Source organism: Callospermophilus lateralis, chromosome 6, assembly GCF_048772815.1.
Source record: "Callospermophilus lateralis isolate mCalLat2 chromosome 6, mCalLat2.hap1, whole genome shotgun sequence".
NCBI lineage: Eukaryota > Metazoa > Chordata > Mammalia > Rodentia > Sciuridae > Callospermophilus > Callospermophilus lateralis.
In genome coordinates this window covers 15,773,576-15,796,742 of record NC_135310.1, presented here as the reverse complement: position 1 = coordinate 15,796,742, position 23,167 = coordinate 15,773,576, and the positions used below count along the sequence as shown (strand labels likewise).

At 45.3% G+C, this 23,167-nt stretch overlaps 1 protein-coding gene across 2 annotated transcripts; it reads right to left on the bottom strand.

The window, feature by feature from the left end:
* Nucleotides 1-154: 154 nt before the first annotated feature.
* Zbtb2 (zinc finger and BTB domain containing 2) lies at nt 155-22,711 on the bottom strand. Of its 2 annotated transcripts, none has more exons than XM_076859639.2 (3): nt 22,582-22,711; nt 8,189-8,373; nt 155-2,930 (listed from the first exon to the last, which is right to left on the bottom strand). In XM_076859639.2, the coding sequence occupies exons 2-3, from the start codon at nt 8,359-8,361 to the stop codon at nt 1,559-1,561; spliced, it is 1,545 nt and encodes a 514-aa protein (XP_076715754.1). In that variant the 5' UTR covers nt 8,362-8,373; nt 22,582-22,711; the 3' UTR covers nt 155-1,558. The 2 variants fall into 2 exon arrangements, with proteins under 2 accessions (XP_076715754.1, XP_076715753.1); XM_076859638.2 differs by lacking the exon at nt 22,582-22,711 and adding an exon at nt 22,046-22,171.
* Nucleotides 22,712-23,167: the final 456 nt, after the last annotated feature.

Sequence of the window (23,167 nt, the reverse complement as noted above, 5' to 3'; positions counted from 1 at the left end):
CTTCATTTTACATCTGGAAGGTGCCACTCAGGTTAGGGGAAACACCCAAAGTCCTGCAGACAGCAGGAAAATGACTCTCAGCTCAATGCTTCTGTGCATGCCTCCTTTCTGTATCTCTCTGGGGAAACAGATACACAAGACTTAAGATCACATGCCCATTTAATAAATGTTTATTCAATGAAAGGATGTATAAAAACTTACAAATCTGAGAACTCAACTATACATACAATAGGATGATGGGATATTCAGTTTTTAACATGTACATACAGTATAGCTATTGACTATTCTCCCCTTCCCTTTCCCCTTCGGTTTTTACTTCTGGCTCCTATTTTGTCCTGTGAGACCATTCATTCTCTTATTGGCCTATGGGAAGATTAACGGACAACTTGTACTGCTTTCAGGTAAGTGGAGAAAATTTTAGGTGTTAAGAAAAAAAAAAAAAAAATCCAAGAATACACATCAAAATTAAGTTTTTTTCTCCAAACGGCAAATCAGATTTTGTCCTGATTTCTCTTTGCCATTTTAGATACTTCAACGAATGTTCCCAGTGAAGTATTAGCACTGACTTTCAATAAAGTTACATTTCCTGCTCACACCTCCTCTTTAAGATGCATATTCCAATATCCTTTTCCCTGCAGTGCACACATTGATTTAAAAGCAGCTGGTTGGTACTGAAACAAATTTCCCACTGGCAACTGCTAGAAAATGGCATGTCATTTTCTATTCAGAAAGACAATCTATATAGTACTTTCAAATCTGACTTTTAAAACAAATGTGTCAGAAACTAAAATACAGCATTTTGTTGTTCAACTTGGAAAGAAGCCAGCAATTAGCTAAGGCATGTGCATTAATTCACCTGTTTATAGCAAGTGTCCACATTTTCTCTTACAAACACACAAAGTCACAGCTTGTCATGTTTTATCCAAAAATTAAGATTGCCATCACATTATTACTTTTTTTGTGTTTTGTTAAAGTAGATTTCCTAACTAGTGATTTCTCTTAACTGGACATAATCTCAAAGGGTGCATTCTGAAACAAGACACCTGGAGGATAAATACTAAAAACGTTTTCTTGGGTTTAAAGTTTCCCCACACCTTCTAGGGTTTGCATAGTACAGAGCCCCGCTTTATCTCTAAAAAGCATGCTGTATTTTCTGACATTGTTTTTCTGAGAAGGAAGACTCATTACCCAGGGAAAGTCATAATTTTAGCTTACCAAATTATATTCTCGTTGTTTTGTTTTGTTATAGACCCTTAATTAGTTCCATGTATGCTTTTAAATAATCTAAAACTTCTCAAAATCTATTTTAAGTTTACAAGTACTACCGACCATTATCTTTCCAATATCCCCTGAATTAAAGTAAATATATTCCAGGTTTATAATGCACAAAGCCTTTCCAGAGGTGGGGCTGGGATGGGGAGATGAAGAAGAGGAGAAGGGAACAGGGACCTGTGTGTGTGTCATAGTCTGAACTGTGCAGAAGCACAGTTCTGAGCTGGGGGAAGGGAAAGAAGATAGTTTTTGTAAAAATGACAGTTTTTAAAAAGACAAGCAACATTCAGTCTAGTAACACGGTTTCCTGTTCCTTTTTGATGGAAGCTAACACTGGGTGGTCAGGTTCTGCTACTTCTGAGTCCCCACTGCCCAGGAGAATGGACCGCCCCTCATCTAGGGCAAACACGTCTGAGTTCTGGTTTTGGCAAGAGTGTTTGACCACCTCATTGGGAGTCGAGAACGTTTTGTCACACAAGTTGCACTTGTAGGGTTTGTTGGTTTGCACCAGCATGTTGTCCATCTGACTACCTTCCTCAAATGTGCAGAGTTCCAGAGTCTGTTTGTCCACCATGGTGTAGGTGTCGATGCTCTGGTTCAGGCACACGTGCCGCGCAGCCTGGTTGGCCCTGCAAAAGCTCTTGTCACAAGTGCTACACTTGAAAGGCTTCCCGGTGTGTATGTACATGTGCTCCCTCCAGTGGCTTTTCTGGATGAATTTGCGTCCACATATCGTGCACTCGTATTTCCGCCTCTTCACCTCCCTCTCCTGGTCAGCCTGCTCCAAGTTGTCAATGTCAGCGATGTCTGAGGGGGGCGGGGTTTCCGACTGCTGCTGCCCATCGATGATGGGGGAGTCTGAGATGTGCTGCAGCTCGCTGTCACTGATCATCCCCGCTTCAGGCACTTCCATGGCGTCTTTCCCGAGGTCAGCAGCATTGCTGCAGAGAGACAAGGGGACGCGGCTTTCCCCCTGCTGGCTGGATGTGAAGGGTACTCCCGTGTGGATCTGGAGGTGCTCCCGCAGGCTGCTCCGGAGGGTGAAGCGCCGTCCACACAGGTGGCAGGCATAGTACTTGGGGAAGCTTCCATTCCTCTTCATGATGCTTGGCTTGACGTGGGCAATGGTGAGGGACGCAGGCTGCTCATCAGAGGAAGAGGCCTCCAGATTGGTCTCCTCCCCAGGAGGAGGGGGAGGAACAGGAGTGGAGACGAGTTCTGGAGACAGCGAGGTCTGCAGGGGGTCCGAGGGAGTCATGTTTGTCCGGTTCACCTGGGCCAGATTGGAAGTCAGCTGCGACAGCTGTGGGGCCTCTGGCACCTGTTCCTGGCTCATCCTGGAGGTCTGTGGCCTTGGTTCTCGACCAAGTTTTTCAGGTGCCGAGGCGATCTTGGTGGCTTGTCTCAACTGGTGATCTGCGATCTGAATGCCATACAAAGAAGAGGCCAGTGGGAAGACTTGGTCAGGATGAGAAAAGGTGCCTTGGCTGGCAAGGCTGGCTTCCTGGATCAGTGGATAGGCGTGCAGAAACTTGATCCCCTGCTCTAACCGAACAGGATCGATCAACTGAGGCGCCATCTTTCCAGTGTACATCAAATGTAAGAGATAGCTGAAGATGTCAGGCTGTATGTCAGTTGGTTTCAAACGGACGCACTCGCTGGAAGAAACAAGTAAAATGTGTGAGTAAATGTCAGTTTATGTCTCAAATGATAACATAAAGCCCAAAGAAGAAAAAACCAGACACGTGAAAACAATGAAATAACGTTTCTCATTTCTGCCTGTTGGAACCTCCTGGCCTAGCAGAGCTTTTAGCTAGAAGTCAAGAGTTCTGTATTGACCCACCACACAGCCTAGCAGCAGATCTTTACAGTAAGTCAACAGTCTGATTAGAAAGTGTCTTCAGGTCTGGGCTGACCCGGGGAGCTATACGAGCACGGACAGTGCTGGCCACGCTCACAATGTTGGAGCTCCACGGCTCTCTCCTGCATGAGGGCTGAAGGGCAGCAAAGCAGGGGGACAGCAGAGAGGCCAGTCACCTTCCTGGTGCTGCCAGGTGGCATTAAAGAGCGGCTGTGGCACAACACGGTCCCTTTTGGATGCAATCATTAGCACCAGCGCCAGCAGGCTGCAGGGGCAATTCCTCATTAACTCCTAGTCATGCTCATTTTCCAGGTGAGGGTGTGGCCCAGGGACTGACCCTCTGCTCAGTGTCACAGAGTTGGCAAGTGGTAGAGCTAGGGTTTGAATCTAGACCTATCTAGTCCCAAAGCCATCTCACTAAGAAACTTCAGAGCAGCAAAACAATTCTGTGTAGCAGATACAGGGGGGCTGAGGATTCTCATTTGACAGCTATGGAACCTGAGGTACCAAAAGCTAAGTGACCTATCTGAGGCACCTAAAGCAGCTGGTGGCACAGGTGATTTTCTGAATTTCAGATTCTACTGCATTGCTTCAGTAGAAGCAATGCAGTAGATCATGCATTACATCATCCTGATCAAGCAACAACAATAAGGAAGAGGTCCCCAAGGATTCTCCTCAGACAGAAATTCTAACACATCGTCAGAAATCAATGATTTATGTAACTATATATCATGAGGCACATTATCACCCACCAAGTGAATACATTCTATAAACAATGCATTTTCAGGGATTACGTCCTCAATATGTTTTTAGAATTCATAACAATTTGATCATAAGACTTCTTGGTATTTTAGTTCTCTTTTGAATGTTTTGGTAATAATGTTAATTTTGTTATTAGCGAATATTTTTTAATATGCTAAAATTTATAAATAGAACAAAGTGATTTGAACAATGACTTGTGACAGGACAGTTTTAAATAATTACTGCATAGCCGTCAACTGTGTATACTAAGAAGACTGCATACAAATAACCATGTGGTTATTTGTGCTTGACTGCAGAGGATGGAAGCCAAAGAGGAAAATCAAGCATACAAACTAGTATCCCTTTTTGGGCTTGGTGGTGCACACCTACAGCCCCAGCTGCTTGGGAGGTTGAGGCAGGGGGATTGCAAGTTCAAGGCAAGTTCAACTTAATAGTTGAGACACTGTCTCAAAAAATAAAAAGGGCTTGGGGTGCAGCTCAGTGGCAGAGCACCCTTGGGTTCATTACTACAGAATAAATAAATAATAAACTTCAAAACCAAACCAAAGAAAAACAACTAGCATCCTTTTGACAGTCCAAATGGAGGAGTAAATGTGACTGTTTTTCTTTTCTTTTAAAAAACACACACAGATCATTTATATTTTCACTTGGAATCTTTTTTATTCCTTTAAGTTACTTATATTCCTTGAAACAGGAATGTAAATATGGTGGTGTTTTCTTTTAGCACAAGAGGAGTGCCAACAATACTATATGCAGAGTATAATATATTTGGATGCTCTGGTGAAATTTAGAAATCAAAAAAGCTTCAGGAATTTTATGTGACGAAGATGACTTTAGTAATGTAAACAATCATCTCCCAGGGGAAGAAGGCACTGGAGGAACCCTTCCAGAATCAGGCAGAGGTCCAGGGAAACTTATGCCTTCAGAGATGCATATCATTCCCAGACCAGTCCTCATGGGAGAAAGAGGAAATAGAGGAGTGGAAATTTAAAGGGGGCCTCCCCGCAACTTTAAAGCATCCATGAAGGGTATTACTTAGAGTCCTTTTCCAAAAAATGCTTAGTGTGTTATAATTTCTCATACTTCTGGTTGGATAGGCTGTCCTGTCTATTCCTTGAGAATGGTTACTCCACGTAAACCTCTTAAATTTTAAGCAACTGTGTACAGTCCCTAGTGGCAAAGCCAGGAAGGAGCTAGGGAGCCCACTGCCCACACTTCAGTCAGGCTGGAGAATAAGGACTCCCAGGGCAGGCAGTGCTGGCCAAGGGCCAGGCAGAGGAAAGCAGCCTATCCCTGGGGTCACAGCCAGAACCCCAGGGCCCAGGGAGGTCTTCAGCCACCAATTTAGTTTCTTTGTTTTAAAAAAAATTTAAAGCAGAAGCTCATGTGTATACACATACACACACACAGAGTTAGAAAACAGGGGCATTTTTCAAAGTTTCACATGTCACATTCCAGCCACCACCATCCTTGACTGCTCTTATTCCTGGGCAGCCTGACCTCTCAGCTCACTGTGGACCAGCTCTGGTCACTTCTAGTCCTCTACAATATAACCTCGCCTAATGTATGATTTGTGGACTTTTGCTTGGTATTAACACTTTATGCAGGAAAAAATGTGAATAATGTTTTATTTTTTGTTTATTCAGATAATTTCCATGTTCAATTTGTGGTAATTTCCATGTTCATTTTTTCTTTCACTAGAATTTTAAGGTGAGGAATTTTAAACAGTGCTGAACATCATCAATGGTTGCACTTGGCAAGACCTACCCTGCAGCAGCTCGTTTTTGAGGGCTCAGTCTCTAGACACAAAACAGAGACAGAGACAGAGTCATCTAGTGGTAACTACAGGGCATAAAATACCCTAAGTAAAACCTAAAGATTCCCATTGTCCTCTCAGTCTCTGAGTGTCAGGCGTGGTCACAGTGCTATGTGGCATGCTCCGGGCCTCTGGCCAGCGTTTGCCTCAGTGAGCTTGCACTCTGCACCTGGAGCTGCACAAGGCTGACCAGCAGTAGCTGCCCAAACTGCTCTTGTCACCTCTGGTGTAATTCACACTACTGCTTAAACTTAGGACCTCCTCCTGTCATACCAAGATCACACTCCCTTACTAGAAAGACACTTGTTTACTACCCTATACTTCAGTTTCCTGCATTTAACTAAAGCCCATTAACATTGTCTTTACTCCTCAAAATTAAAATATCCTTTTTGAGATCATTTAATTCACTGTATTGAAGCTACTAAGTGCCATGACCTCATTGGTCGTGAAGTCTCTAACACAGTAGAGTTAAAGGGGTTCTTTCTTTCTTTCTTTTTTGCACTGCTGGGATCCAACCCAGAGCCTCCTAGCGCCATGCCAGTGCTCTACCACTTAGCCATGTGCCCAACCTGCTGTCGCCACTAAGCCTGCAATCCTGTTATTTTGTTACTGGCCCTTTTGCTCCTCCAGATGTTTATCAAGTGGCTGTTCTATCGCTTGCACATATCTCAGTTATCCTCCGTGGTGCCCACAAAGCTGTGTAAAACCCCATCTCTGCCCTCAAGAAACTTACAAATGAGGAGTGGAAATAAAAACACAAACAACGACCATTTGGGAAAAACGTACAGCCCCTGGAAGTGGCACGAATAGTGTTGGGGTCATACCCATGAGGGAGGAAGGAGGGCACTTTTGATTATTTTGTCTGCTTGACAAGGGAGGTGCCACGGCAGAGGGCTGTGAGAGCTGGACTCAGGGAATGGTGAGTAAGCCAGGGCAGCTGCATCAGGTCCTGGGAAGATGGTGGAGTGTCCCCGAGGCCGGAGGATCAGGCTCCAGACCCACAGGCAGAGTAAGGAGCCTGAACGTTGTTTTTTATGCAACGGGTGTCCTTGTGGTCGATCATCAAAGACCTCACCCAGTTTAGTAGCTTCCCATCAAAGGCACTCTGCAACCAAACAGCGTGTGGGACAGCAACCTGACAGGATATGAAAACGAATGAACAGAAAATGGAAGCCAGAACGGAAGGACAAGAGTGAAAGGTATTTTGAAGGAAACACAATCTGGGGGTTGATAAGATGTGATTTGAAACAGAGTTAAGCTTGGGTTACCTGGGGATGCAACAGGCAGGTCAGGGGCTTGAGGGTAGAGGCTGAATTCATTTTGGATATGCCAATGAGATACAGGGGACATTCAAAGCTGAGTCACCAGTGGGTTGCCAGGATGGGGGACAGGGGTTGGGAATGGGTTCTGCCAACAGAAAGACAGTGGCCAGAGCTGTAACCTGCAAGTTCCCAGCAGCAAAGGCAAGACCTAGGATAAGCACCGACTTCACAGGAGAGTGCACAAGGAGGGCAAGGGAGCCCGAGACCAAAGCTGAGGGAGGCCTGGGCCCCAAGGTAAAGAACAGGGGCATCCAGTCACACGAATCAGGTGAATCCTGCTTCAGCTGGGAGAAGACAGCAGAAGTGCTGCTGAGGACAGGAGGAGGACACTGGGAGAGAGGGTGACCTTTGAGACACGACGTCGGCGGAGTGATGGGAGGAAACCACGGTGCAAATGACAGGAAGAGCGTGAGATGAGGAAGGTGCGCAAGAGGACACAGGGGACTCTGTTGAGAACGTTCACAGTCAACTAGAGGAGAACAGTGCTGAACTCAGCGGACAGCAAGGCGAGGGTCCTGATCTCCCACAGACCAGCGGGGCACGGGGAAGGGGCCAAGAGTAAGTATGAAGAACTGAAGGAAACCTGAGCGGCACAAGAGAGGTCGGAGGACCATTCCCCTCAGACACCAAGAGGATCTTTCTCTAAGACACTTAGGAGAGAGAGGAAGAGGAAAACCTGAGCAGAGAGAGAAAAGAGGGAAATTGGGGGAATTCATGTCCTCCAGCTTCTCATCAGAATGGGACTCAGAGGAAGGACTTATTGTAAGCCTGGCAGACGCTCAGGCACTGGGGCTGCAGGAGGGAGGGCTCAGACAATGAGCTCTGGGGAAAGCTTGCTGACAGAAGGGCTTGTGGAGGGCTTTGGAATGGACCTGGACCTGCCATCCAGACCCTGCAGGTGACACCCACTGAGGCTATCTAGAGGGGGAGGGGCTGCATGGGGCAGAGAGGTCGGTGATTCTCAAGTGCTGCTGAAAGCATGAGGAACCAAGAAGGGCAGGGGACAGGGTCACAAGGGAACCGGGCACCTAGGAGCCTAGGGAGAGGCAGAGAGACCCATGGACTGGATGAAGGCAAAGAGCGTGCTCAGAGGACAGAGGAACATGGAGTTAGGAAGTCCATAGTCATTAGATTATTATCAACCACTTTAGTTACCTGGTCTGATGGACAAACAACATCTTAAAGTAATTGGAGAATGAAGCAAGAACTGATTTGTGTGCCTTGAAGTACACATCGCCGATTGCAACCGTGCAGTCACACAGGAAACCAAACTCTCGCTGAGCGTTTAACTGTTGCAGTAGAATAAGTCCATGGTTGGTCAAATCCATTTTTTTAAATATCTGCAAAGTAAACAATTTTATTTTTAAGAAAGGTGATTCACAAATCAGAATGTGTCCTTTATAGTCATCAATAATGATCATCACTAACATGTCATTGCAGGTATCGAACATGTCAGGCATTGCTAAACATGATCCATAAATTAACTCATTTGTCTTCATAACAGTCCTAGGAATTAGGTCTGCCACGATTCCCGGCTTATAGATGACAACAAATGCCGTAACTTAGGAGGTTTTGCGACTTGCCCAAGTTTACACAGATGGTATGTGGAGAAGCCGGGAAGAGAACCAGGTTGTCTACCTCCAAGCATCGAGTCCCTGGCACAGCAAATATTCCTGGAACAGAGAGTCTTTTGCAGACCCCAAATACATGTTCTAATGATCTGTCAGAATTTGTTCGATTTTCCACAAAGATTGATTAATTAAAGTGTTGGGTGGATTTCTAGTAAGGCAGGATGGAAACCTTACTAACTCTGGGGGTTTTCTAGCTCCTCTTCATGCACATGAGGGACCCCTCATACATTCTCCTGTCCTTTTCACTCTTAACACCAATCCAGGGAGGAAGCAGGTCTGGCCTCTGCCTCCCTTTTGTGGAGGAGGAAATGGTCTTTGATATGGGTAAGGTATCTGCCCCAGGCCTTCCATCTGAAGGTGGGGGAGGGAGACAAAATTTAAATCTGAATGTTCCAATAAAAATTCTATGATTTCTATTATTCAAACAGCATCCCAGCAAACTAGTAGAGAAACTATCAGATTTTGCCCAGCTCCCCAAATCCCTAGATCACTCCCTTTCCACAAACAGCATTTATAAAAGCCCACAACACACAGATTAACATTATAATTCTTGCTGAGAAAAAAGTGAATACTTTCTTATATTTTGGAACAAGGCAAAGATGTCCCTTTTCTCTGGAGGTACTCACCAGTACAACTATGCAAAAAATGAAATAGAAGACATTCTGAAGGCAAAGGAAGAAATAAAAGTGAGTTTGACAAGGTCATAAGCCTACAAGATAAATATACCAATCTAGTAATGAACGTGTGGACACTGAAATTAAGAATTTAATGCCATTTAAAATGACTCAAAAAACAAAACACAGAGTTGTAATCAACAATGTGCTGGGGAATAAATCAAGAAGTGTTAAATAAACGGACAGACACAATATGCTTATGGATAGAAAGACTTGACATAATAAAGATGAGTTTACCCCAAGCTGATATATAGGTTTTACACAATTCCTATCAAAACCTCAAGACTTTTTTGATAGATAAATTATTCTAAAATGCGTATGTAAAGGCAAAGGAACTGGAGTAGCTCAAACAAAATAAAGTGGGGAAAAATCAGTCTACCTGTTTTCAGGATGCATTATACTGGCATGAAGTTAGAAATGTTGGAACTGGCAGAGAGACAGACGGGCATCAATGCAACAGAACAGAGAACCCAGAAGTAGACCCATGTAAATATGCACAATTAATTTTTGAAAGAAATTCAATTACTTTATCTTAAACTAGACAAAACTTTACAATATACAATTGATTGTTGACACAGATACAGAAGCAGAACCTTCTCAAAAAATGATGCTGGATCAACTGACTTCCACAAGCAAGGAAGGCAGGTAGGCAGACAGCACTTGGCTAAGCCTCCCCCCTTACATACAAATGAACCCTAAGTTACCACAGCCTTCAATGAAAAACACAAGTCTGTACTATGTTTGGAGAAATCCTTCAGAATCTAGGGTTAGGCAAAGAGTTTCTACACTTGACCTGGCAGTAGAACATTCATAAGGAGAAAATAATATATTGAACTTCATCAAAATTAAAACTTTTGCTCTGTAAAAGATTCTGTTAAGAGGATGAAAAGACAAACTAAAGACTAGGAGAAAAATATCTTAAAAAACTTTTGCAAAATACTCCTCCAACAAAGGGATAACATCTGCAATGCAAAAAGATCTCTCCAGGGCTGGGATGTAGCTCAGGGGTGGAGTGCTGGCCTAGCATGTTCAACCAACCAACCAAAACACACACACACATTCTCTCAACTCAACAGTAAAAAAAAAAACTGAAATAGAAGATGTGCAACAGACCTGAAGAGATATTTCACCAAAGAGGATATACAGATGGCAAATAAATACATGAAATTGCTCAATGCCATTCCCTAGGGAAATGTAAATTCAAAACACAATATCCTTATACACCTATCAGGATGGTTAAAATAAAACACAGTCACAGTAGTACCAAATGCTGATGAGGATGTAGAGAAACTGGACCACTCATACGTTGCTGACAGGAATGTAAAATGGTGCAGTTTCCTTTACTTCTGGAAAATAGCAGTTTCTTTAAAAACTAAACACACAATTATCATGTGAACTAGGAATTGTACTTCTGGATTTACTTCAGAGAAATGAAAACCACATTCACACAAAAACCTGTGCATTAATGTCCATATCAACTTCATTCCCAAGAGTCAAAACCAGAAGTAAATGAGAAATAATTGGTGTGTCCCTATGTGGAAAGCTACTCAGCCATGTGAAGAAATGGTATTGATATATACAGCTTGGGTGAATTATGCTCAGAGAAAAAGGTTAATCCCTAAAGGTCACACACCATGTGATTCTTTTGGTATACTACTCTTGAAAAGATAAAAATGAACAGACTTGCAGTGGAGGGGGCAAGGGGGAGCAGGCGGGTATGGCCACCGAAGAGCAACCTGAGGGATTCTGGTGATGACAGACAAGTTCTGCAGCTAGACTACATCAATGCCATTATCCTGGTTGTGGCACTAGATAGTGCTATAGTTATGCCTGCTGTTTCCACTAGGGAGATGGGCTAACGGGTGCACAGGATCTGTCTGTACAATGAAGGTGAAAGGATCAGAATTAGGAAGGAGAGACAGAAAAGAAATGGGGTCAGGATGAAAGCCACAGACACTGCCAGGTTGCAGAGTAACTGTGATTACAGAGAAACGTCACTCTAACCTGACCGCCCCAGGAGGACTTCGAAGCTTGTCTTCAAAGCTGTTCTGCCTAGTGTCAGAGCAACCCCTTCCCAGTGTATTCACCTACCTTTCCTCCAGCAAAAGGTATCACATCCTTGAGACCCAGTTGTGAAGTGCTGCCCTGCCACATACTGACTATCCCTTGGCTTACCTGTGGGTCTAGGCAGCTTTCAGTCCCACACCTTTGAGTGACACCTTTGACAGAAATATCAAGCACATCACCAGTTATCCCTCCAGGACAGGAGAGGCTGTTGCTCATGAAGGGCTGGCTGGCTTACTATTAGCCCCTCATGTCCACATGCTGTTCATTTAGTTTCACACTTACTTACTGGAGATAGTTATGGTATTGCTACTCACTTTATGAGCAAGGAGGCTGGCTTAAAGAGGGTAGGTAGCTTGCCTCAGTAAGTTCAAGAATGGAATTCAAATTAAGGTTTACTTGATAATAGGAAATACCATATTTTTATTGTTACTTTTAAATATATACACTTGCTAAGAAGTCTCAAATACAGTACGTGCAGGGGCACATGCCTGTGATCCCACCAATTCCAGAGGCTGAGGCAGGAGGATGGTAAGTTTGAGGCCTGTCTCAGCAATTTAGCAAGACCCTGTGTCAAAATAAAAATAAAAAGGGCTAAGGATGCAGCTCAGTGATACAGCTCTTCAGTGATAAAGAGCCTCTGGTTTTCAATCTCCAGTACCAAATAAATAATAATAATAATAATAAAAAAGACAGACTCAAATACTATGGACAAACAAAATGTGAGAGCTGCCCAGCCATTCACCCATTTCTCCACACTCTGGCTAATACTGGGCATTTAATTACTGCTTTACCACTTTCAAAAGAATCTTTGCTGAACATCACTTTTGTTTCTTTTTTTTTTAACTTTCTATGAATTTAAAGCATATTTTACATTAATTGTCCACTCTTATTTCCTCTAGCATCTCTACATGAGCTTTGCCCATTTTATTCTTTCTTTTTCTTTTCTTTTTGTAGAACTGGGGATCAAACCCAGGGCCTCACATTTGCTAGCCCAGCACTCTACCATGGAGGTACATCCTCAGCCCTTTTTATTTTTCATTTTGAGATAGGGTCTCACTAAATCATGTAGGGCCTTGCTAAGTTGCTGCGGCTGGCATCACAGAGATTGCCAGTGTGTGCCACCTTGCCCAGCTCTTGTAATTTTTTAATATTAATTTTATAAAACTCACTATAACATAAGGAAAATGAGCTCTGTGTCACATGCTACTAACATTTTTCTTTCTTCCTTCTCTTCCTCCCTTTCTGTTTTTGCAGTGCTAGGACTGAACTCAGGGCCTCACTCATGCTAGTCAAGTGCTCTATCATTGAGCTAAATTGCCAGCATCTAATTTTCTTTTTGCATCTAATTTTCTTTAGATTTGTGTGTGTGTGTGTGTGTGTGTGTGTGTGTGCGCGCGCACACACACACACACATGCTGGGTATACAATCCAGGCTTGAGCATACTAAGCACAAGATCTACTACTGAACCTCACCTCCTGCTCCAAGGTTCTTAGTTTTTACATGAGTGGATACATACAGCACTCTCTTTGACATAGCTAAATGTATGGCTCCCTCTCTTTCCACAAACAAACTAATATAAGTGTACTCGTCAACCCACAAGAATGAAGCCACAATAAAAATGCTGAATGTTCTTTTTTATAAGGGAGGCTACTCGCTATTTTAGTATCTCAACTTAAGAACATCTCTTAGATCAAGAAATGGTGAACATAAGTGTTCAAATATAGAGGGAAGAACACGTGCATGGCTCTCAGAGAAATGAAAAAAGCAAAGGAGGAAAACCAGAGGATGAATTGCACGCTCAAAATCTACATGGGGAAAAATACACAGGTCAAGTTTTAAAAAAAATCTCGAGATCAAACACAAAACCTCTAGATTTTTCCATATGTGAATTACCTGAAAAGAAGGGGTAATAGAGGGGACTGCTCCATCCCACCCCTCACCCCAGCAACAGCTTCCTGGCCACCCCCCACTGTTTCCATGAGGCTTAACTTGCACAAAAATGCTGTGTAGGCCCAGGAGGCAGCCACCCCTCCCCCAGGGAAACCGCATCTGCTCTTCTGACCTCCACCACTGCTCAGGACAGGTGCAACCCCTGCCACCTGCTGGGCTGACAGGCTCTCCAGGGTCAGGGAAGACCTCTGCTGCAGGCCTCGGCCTCTCTGTGGTACTTCATACACTTTTTTCTGCATTGATAAGTCCTCCTTTATGGTGCTGGGGTCACCACTCTCATTTGGCCTCAACTCAGGCTGTCACCTTACTCCCTACCTAGGAGGCCCCCCCCCACCCTTTTTTTGGTATTGGAGATTGAACACAGGAGTGTTTAACCACTCAAGCTACATCCCCAGCCCTTTTAAATCTTATTTGGAGACATTGCTTAGGGCCTTGCTAAATTGCTGAGTTTGGCCTTGAACTTTTGAGTGGCTGGGATAACCAGTGTGTGCCACAGTGTCTGGCCCAAGGAGTACTCTTGCTGTGCTCTCCATGCCTGGTCCACAGCTGCCTCCTAATGCTCTTGGTGAGTATCCACCTCTGCTCAGTGTCCCACAGGAACCCTACACTCAGTAGATGTAAAAGCAAATGCCCTATACGCTCCTCACACTTGTACAAGAGACCATGAAAACCTGGGGCACAAACCTGTTCTGTATTCCCCACCTCAATGCATGCCCCCCACCCCCTTGACCAAACCAGAATCTCAGCACAGCCTTAAGGCCTCCGTTTCTCTTAGACCTTGTCTCACCTGAAACTTTCCCCCACGCCTCATCTTAGTTTTACCTCCCATTTCTGGCCTCCTTAACCCATCCACCTTGTAACAGCCAGAGTGAGCTTTCCCAAGGGCAAATCTGATGGCACTGTCTTGCTCCATATCTTCCTGTGACTCCCCATGAAGAAGCCCTGACCGCCGAGCACAGCTTTGACTGTGCCATCTCACTGTTGCTCAGTCTGCACAATGTACTCCAGTGCCGATCCAGCTCCTTGATTTCACACTTACCATCCAACCAACCAACCAACCTCTAAACTGGGGGTCCAGAGTGATGCTCTCTCTTTATTCTGCAATCAGAACCAAGCTATTTATAAACCCTACAGGGACAGGGACTTTTGCACATGAAGAAGCAGGAAGGACATATTATCAGCATATCCATCCAGCTGGCATTACATTCAGTATATGAAAAGGTTTTTCAATTTGCAAAAAAAATTACAGCATAAACTCTTTATGACATTAAAGTGTCCAATTATTTATTGATGCAAGACTGTTAGTTTGGTGATCTTTACAAAGTGATTATCAAGTGTGGAGCTTGTTCTGAAATCTAAGCCCTTACTAAAAATCAAGTTTCTGCTGGGGATGTAGCTCAGTGGTAGAGCACTGGCCTAGAGGTGCGTCGCCCTGGGTCTGATCTTCAGCACTGCAAAACAACGGCGATAAAGATCCTCTTTGATTGGAGTGTGCTGATCATGTAGACAAAATTATGTTTCACTCACAATTTCTGGATGAGCTAAGTGGAGGAACGATAATTTCTCTTCCCAGAGGGCCCAGAATGGCCAGGCCATTATTGGACTCCTAACAGTGTATAACACTCACTGCTCTCCAAGGGGAGCACTCAGCCACCTCATCTCTAATTCAGCCCAGGTCGGGAGATGGGCTGTGTGAACAGCAGCTTAGAACTTATGCTTGGACTTCTGAACTTACTTTCATCACGCTCATCATAGACACACACGTACATGTTCACACATATATGCGTGTACCCATGCTTGCCCCAGCCTTAGAATGCTCTTCTTGCCTTGGAGCATCTGTGAACGTGCTGGTTAGGTCGGCAACCTAATGCTCTGGAAAGCTAACATACAGTTCCTATCATTCACTCGTGCCTAGCTTTGTGTTCAGTCTTTGCTAGACAAACTGCTAACGACTGAGAAGATTGCTGAGTTCTCCTGTCATACCTGGTCCCTGACCGATATGGGATAAAAGCTTGGTTCTTTTTTTAAACCCTGGGCTGAATTAAAAAACTCTCATCAACTTAATGTGTATTATATTTTGGAAGAATTTTTCAATTTAAAATGTCACTTAGTGTTTCTTGCTGCTAGTAATTAGGTTCTGAGTCTACTTTAGAGTTTACCGTGACCCTGCAGGGCAAAAAGCCTGGGAAGAATGAGGCACCACTGAGGCCCAGGTAAGGACTTTGGTCCTTATCTTAAAAACAATGGGAAGCCTCCAAAAGGATGTTAAGCCTGTGTCACAATAGAATAGTTCCACTGCAAAGACTACCTGGCTGCAGGTGCAGAACTGCCCAAACTGGGGAGGAGGGACAAAGGGCAGGCAGAGGAGCCTTTCTTGTGGTCTAGAAGAGAGATGAGGAACTAGATGATGGGGATCACGAGGAAGGGATTAGGCAGGATTCCAGAGATATTGAGAAGATAAAAAAATCAAGAACACTGGCCTGTGGGTCAGGTGGAGCGGGGTGGGGAAGAACAGCAGGCCCCAAGATGACTCCTAGACTTCTTCCTTCTATAGCCGGGTAGGTGGTGCTGTCCACCAGGTGGAACAAGGACAAAATCCCAGGTGGGTGGGGAAGAGCATGCTAGGTTGGAGACACTGACAAGCCTCTCCCTCTTTGCCCCCTCCCTCCAGATGTGGAGGTGATAGAGTACCTGTTGATAGGTGATGCTGGTCTGGGGCTCAGAAGTTCTGTGATGTCTGGTGGTCTTCAGAGAAGCCAGGCTATCTGACTCAAGAGCCATGTCCTTAAATTACTGCTCTTCAAATGGCTAACAAATAAGCTGAAGCCTGTCTTCTGGGTATATGTTTCATTCTCTGGGCACTACCCGCCTGGTTCCATATAGCACTACTCCAAGTTCTCTTTGTGTGTGTGTGTGTGTGTGTGTGTGTGTGTGTGTGTGTGGTACTGAGGATCCAACCCAGGTCCTCATACACACTAAACAAACTTTTTAAGTCATTTACCACTAAGCTGTATACCCAACTCCCCACTCTTCTCTTTTTTAATTGCTGAGGCTGTCCTCTAACTTTTGATTCTCCTATCTTAGCCTCCAGAGTAGCTGGGGTTAGTTACAGGAATGAGCCACCAGGCCAGTCTTTCACAGTTCTAAATGATCCTGGTGACAAAGGGCTGGCAATGACAGGACATTGAAGATCTATATAAAACTTAACACTATAAATGGAACTTTAAAAGAGGGGAGGCAGTTTTTTAAAGTTGGCTTTTGTTTTTTTGTAGAATGCTTTCTTTATGTGTATATATGTAAAATGTTTTAGAAAATTAGTAAACAAAAGAACAAACACCCCCCCGCCCCCCCCCAAACAAAACTTTCCAAAGCCAAGTATAGATCATCTTTTAAACTACTTAATGCTTTGCGCCACTGTTTCCACCTTTGACAACAGGACACTGATCGCCCAGCTGTCAAGTGCTTTCAGTTGGGCTGGTGCTTAAACAAGTTACTTTGGAGATGCAGCTGAACGGGACACATATAATCACATTACATTCTGACAATCTAAGCTCTTCCTTCACTTTCAGTATGAGAAGTGAAGACTAAAACGGCTTTTGGGGATTGATGAATCACCTTCTAAAGATAATAGCTCTTGGAAGACGCTAAACACCACTTAGACTTCCCATTTCAAGGGCACTAAAAGGGTTCTCTGAAGTCCTTGATTTTATTTAAGTGAAGCATAAATGAACGCTGCAATGCAAGAGGCACATCAGCAACAAAAGCAGAATTACTCACAAGTAAGATGAATTCTTTCAAGTAGCTTAGACCACTTATTAGGATAAAAACTGCCTTTCCAATTAGTAGTATTAAAAATTAATGTTGGAGAATCCATGAAGGAACCTGTATGAGGTGGTCATTTGAATTTCAACATATTTTAAAACTGCAACTCAAAGAAAGGCATCTTAGTAGTGATGATGAACTGGTACGTTTTCCCTAACATTTCTTTTGTTAACCTTCTTCCATAGTAATTAGAATAGCACTTATTTTCACATTGGAAAGCACTACATTGGTAAAAAGATTTGTTTTTCAATATTTTGCTTATGTTTACATTTAAATTAGTTTTCAATTTCCACATGTAAATTACATTGGGAAGGGGGCATTATCAGGGATATTTTAGGTGTCAAGTTAGAAGTAGGTCAGAGAATTACGGCAAATAAAAAGTCCATATTAAAGTGATAATACTAAAGAAATTATGCTACAATTAACTTCAAAGAAACCTACATATGATCACCCCTAGCAAAATTAAGAACCCTAATCTGTTTCTACTAACCAAAGTAGAGGCTTCCTTTTTTATGTGCCATATGATGATTAATAAAATTAGTCTGAAGAAAACATAATCACTTACAGGTCTAGTAGCAAATGTGTTTAACAGGTCTGACTTGAATAGTATATTTCTGTATTTTTAAAAAATGTTTATTTTTTAGTTATAAGTGGATGCAATATCTTTATTTTTTTTTTTTTATGTGGTGCTGTGGACCGAACCCAGTGCCTCACGCATGCTAGGTGAGCACTCTATATCTGAGTCACAACCCCTATTTTAAAAGAGTTTCTCAACTTTTTGGTGTTAGGACCCCTTTAAGCTCTTTAAAATTATTAAAGACATTTAATTACAGCTACTCGGGAGGCTGAGGCAGAAAGACTGTAAAGTTCAAAGCTAGCCTGGGCAACTCAGTGAGGTCCTATTTCAAAATAAAATTTTAAAAAAGGCTGTTGACATAGTTTAGTGGTAAAACATTTGTCTAGCATGCTTAAGGTACTGGATTCATGCCCAGTACCAAAACAAACAAACAAACAAACAAAATTTTGTAAATTTATGTAGATTACAACTAGTGATATTTACCTTTAGAAAATATAAAACTTAGAAATTTACAAGGATTTGATTTAAAAAAACCCCACTACACGTTAATGAATAACATGTTTTAATGAAAATAATTGTATTTTCAGAAACAATATAAAATAGTGAAGTGGCTTTTTAAATATTTTTTCAATTCTCTCTATTTTAATAGCCAAAATATCAGGTAATTCTGAATATTTTTCTTTGATATTACACCAAAACTAAAAGTGTTAGATTTTTAAAGGCTAGTTGTGCAACCTAAAACTGTAGCAATGACTGAACTTTTCCTTCTTTGTTTTGCTAAAATTCATTGGTATATGCACTTTGAATGGAATTTTTCCCACGCATGATATTTAACATAATTCACCAGTTATTTGGAAAATACTGGCTCACTGAATTATGCATATTTTCCCAATGTCAACACATTGAAAGGACAATAATACCTTGGTATTATTATGAAAACAGTTTGATCTCAAGGATTCTTGACAGGACCCTAGGGATTCACAAGGATCTGTTAATACCACACTTTTTGACAACCACTTTACAAAATCATTTTGGGGACTTGGAAAATCTAAATGACCAGCCTGGCCCAGGAGAATGCATGCTCACTTTGAAATTGTTTTCGGATGATTATTCATCTTCCTTCTGTGCTGAATTTAGATGATGCACACAATTTTAAGGAATTTTTCACTTTGCAAGAGGTACACTGAAACCTCTTACAAAGTGAAAAGTAGTTCCAAAAATATTTGTCCACATATCTATAAGTGCTTTACAAATTCCTATCTTTACATGGTGAGCTTTCTTGTAATGAGAACAAAAGTCTCATGGTACATACCTCATGCATGTGAACTGGGGATTGTATGTTTGGGTATAAACATCAACCTCTAACTTGATCTCTACCATGCAAAAATGATCCTACATGTCTTGGATTGTCAAATATTGTTTTGTGTGGTATCTAGGCTGAACCCAGGGTCTATTGCATGCTAGGTAAGGTCTCTACCATGGAGTCACACCCTGAATTTTTTGTTTTGTTCTGCGATGGGGTCTTACCAGGTTGCCCAGACTGGCCCATCTCAGCCTCCCCAGTAGCTGGGATGACAGCGTGTTATCACCATGCGGGGCTCTGATTCCACTTTTTTTTAATTGGTAGGAGGGATTGAACCCTGGAGTGCTCAACCACTGAGCCATATCCCCAGCCTTTTAAAATTATTTTATTTAGAGACAGGGTCTTGCTAAGTGGCTGAGGCTGGCTTTGAACTCACATTCCTCCTGCCTCAGTCTCTAGAGCTGCTGGGATGAGCCAATGAAAATTATAAACTTATTGAGCGTAATAAAGCTCTTAAAAATGTTCTCAATCTAATGTTTAGAACGTTCACAATAATTTTCCCTTCAGAAAAAAAAATTCAATTCCCTTTTATATTTTCAGGATTGTGTTCGGAGACCCAAAAAACTCAAGGAAATAGGAAAACTGCCTTGCCTTTTTTGCCAGATGCATTTTGAAGTTTATTATAAAAATCTGTAGGATATCAGCAGTTCTTCCAATCTTCCTTTCTGTGCCTGATGCACACTACTTGACCAGCTTTTCAAAGTTTCAACAGGGAAAGGGATGGAAAGAGGAATGGTTCTTTGGATGAAGCATCAAGAGACACTGAGAGATAGCAGGTGGATCCCCTACCCTAAAGAAGTTGGTCCCAAGCAGATGCCACACTTAGGTCTTAGGTATTCTTCACTGGCCCCGTAATTCTCAAACCGGGGAAAGCACATCCTGGTATTCAAGGACAAGCAGTAGATAATTTGAAATCACAGGGTTACAAGAGGCATCTCCTTCCAGGTGTGGTGGTAAGTAAATTTTTATATTATGTGATCTTACAATACTGCAAAATTTGAAAGTGAGTGCAAAGCCTATATGTCTTTTTTTTTTTTTTTTTGAAGAAGTTGTCACTGGAAGTTTTTATTCTGTGACTTAAAATTTGTCTAGTGTTTATACTCTGCTGCTGGGAAAAGTTTGCACCAATCTATTTATGTCTTTTTTGAAAAGCTTTAAAACTGGCAAATACGAATATGGACTGTAGTACAACACTTTATGTGTGGTTTACATTCCCATAAGTAAGCTCCTCCACTGTTGACTTTTGGTGGCATTTAATACCATGGGTGTATCACTTCTTGTATTTCAAGTATTATAAAGGTTTTAATTACAGGCCAATTTTTTGGCTAGAAAATAAACATAAATTTCACGTTTATTAAATGAGAAATGATCAGTTTAAAAGAAAGCAATATTAGTGATTAAAATTACTTTCTTCTTAAAAATTGCCTTTTAACAGTTTACAAACATCTGGTTACATATCAAAGTTATTAGGAATGCCGCCCCAATCTGTTATTTTCGGTTTATGCTCTCGTTTATAATACAGTTTCAGGTTGCAGACTCAAATGCTAGTGCTCTCTACACCATTGGGCCGTCAGGGTCTGTACGGACGGCCTGGAGAGCCCAGGTACTCTGTTAAGCAAAACCAGACCGTCCTGGAGTTCTGTGAGCCTGAAATCCCGACCTTCTTTTTGCCTTATTCTAGTACAATAACAAAAACGAAGAGCATCCAGGCTCACTCACACACCACGCAGACCCACTGTATGATGATGATAGAACAAATGAACAATGCAAATGGGTGGGGGAAGTAAAGAGCTCGGGTTATTTCCCCGGGGCACAATTAGGAGTTCCAGCGGCGGGTGGAAGTTCGTGCCGTAAACCGTGCAGCAGTAACCACTCTCACACTGCTCATTCGACTACCCTTTCTCGCTTTTCCCTTTACTGCCTCTTTAATTCACCATCAGCTGAGGCCGACAAAAACCTTGCTTCCTACGCAGCTTCTGACTTAACGGTTCTTATTGCGGTTTTTGTTTAAAAATTAATGGTTAGGGGGTCTCGCTGCACCCGGAAGACGATTCGGGCCCCAGACCGGCCTCGCGCCGCAACCTCCCCTTCCCGGAGCCAGGCGGGCTGTGCCGAGGCGAGGGGGCAACCGCAGCTCCGATCCGGCAGCGCGGCCTTATGGCGGCGCGGATCGCCCGTATAGAGGAAGCTCAAGGCCGCAGGCTCCGCGCGCTCAATACCCGCTCCGGCCTCAGCGGGCGACCCGGGCGGCGACCAAGGAGACCAACGCGTTGGGCAGCCCAGAGCCGCCCAACGGCTGCGGGCCCCACCACACCCTCGAGCCCCTGGGGCGGGGGCTGGCCGGGGGCGGAGCCGGGGCGCGCCGCGCGGGGTCCCCGGGCCCCTCCGGTCTCACCGGCCCCGCCCCCAGCCCCCAGGGGCGCAGGGAAGGGGAAGGGAGGGGCGACGCACTTCGGCCGCGCCGCACGCTCGCCCTTCCCTCAGCCCGCGTGCGCGCGCGCGCTCGCTCTCTCCAAGTCCCGCGGAGTTTAACACAATGCCGACGCCTACGCCGTGCGCAACGCCCCGGCCGGCGCAACAGCCCCGGCGCCGGGGGCGGGGGCGGCCCAGCTAGAGAGAGGAGATGAGCGCGCGCGAGAGCCGCAGACAGCGCGAGACCCGAAGAGGCCGGAAGCGCGCGTGCGCGCCCCCGCCCGCGAGCGGGGAGGCGGAGCCGCAGCAGTAGCGGCAGCAGCTGTAGGAGCCGCTGCAGCTGGGAGAAGCGCCAGAGAGGCCGGGCCTGCTCCGGTCGGACCGGATCCCTCCCCTCCCCCTCCCTCTCTGCTCCCCTCCCCCAAACCCACTTCCGCAGCTCGCGGCCTTGCCGCCGAAGCAGCAGCGGCGGCAGCAGCAGGAGGCGGCTGCGGGGCGTCGAGAGGATTACGCACCTGACGGGCCCGCCTCTTGGGGCTCCAGCGCGGGACGCTCACCAGCCGCCGCCGCTCGGGACGTACTTCGCGGTGGCGGCGGGAAGGGAGGGACCGGCGACGGAGAACGGAACGCGAATCGCCCCCCTCCCCTTCCTCCCTCCCTCCCTCCGATCCGCCGCCCGCCCTCTCGGCTTCCGTCCCCTCCCCCTCCCGCAAAGCCCCGGATGGAGCCGCCGCCGACTCGCCGCCGCCTGGCTCCGGGGGATGGTTTTGTCAGGCGGCCAGAGCCCCGGCGCCAGGCGCAGCCGCCACCGCCCCCACGGGCCGCCCCTGCCCTCGCTTCCCAGAACCGGGTCCCGTGTGGTCCGGGCCCTCCGCCTGCCTTCACCCGGAGCCTCGGGACGGGGGTCATTCGTCGTCTTTGTTGCCACCGCCGCTGCCGGAACCGTTTGCGAGCTCCGGTGGCCCCCGCCCCCCCCTCCGCCTTCCCGGAGCCCGGGCCGGGGGCGGCACGTGGGCACCGGCCCCGGGAGGCGGAGGCGGTGCGCGCTTACCTGTCGCCGGTGCTGCTGCGGCGGGGGGGTGTGGAGGAGGAAGCGCTGGGCAGCTTTGGCCGTGCCTTCCTCCCCGCCGCCGCCTCTCCTCCTCGCTGCTGCTGCTGCTGCTGCCGCCGCGGTCGGTGTCTCCGGCGCGGCGGCGGCGGCGGCGGCGGGGCTTTTCCTGTCCGGTTACGTTAAGGTCACATGACCGAGAGAGCGGAGCGACTAGTGCAAAGAGGCTGAGAGCGGCTCCCGCCGGGGGGGAGAGGCGGCGAGAGAGCAGTGGCGGCAAGAGCCCCCTCCGCCCCCCCAGCCGCTCCCCTCCCCCCGCCCGCCTCCGCCTCCGCCTCCTGCTGCTCTGCCGCCGCCGCCGCCGCCTGCAGCACTAACTACACTGCCGCTCCCACCCAGGCTCGGCTCTCTGCTCCAGCCAAACTTCTGCGAGCCATGTGCAGCCGAGGCGAGGAAACTTCTCTGCACCTATTGGGGCTGGAGGCTTCAGTCACAAGCCCCCTGTTTACATAAAGTGTTTTGGTAGGACATATCCTCGAGACGCTCGGGGTACAGATGAGAGCTGCTTGGGTACTTCTCTCCAGCTTCT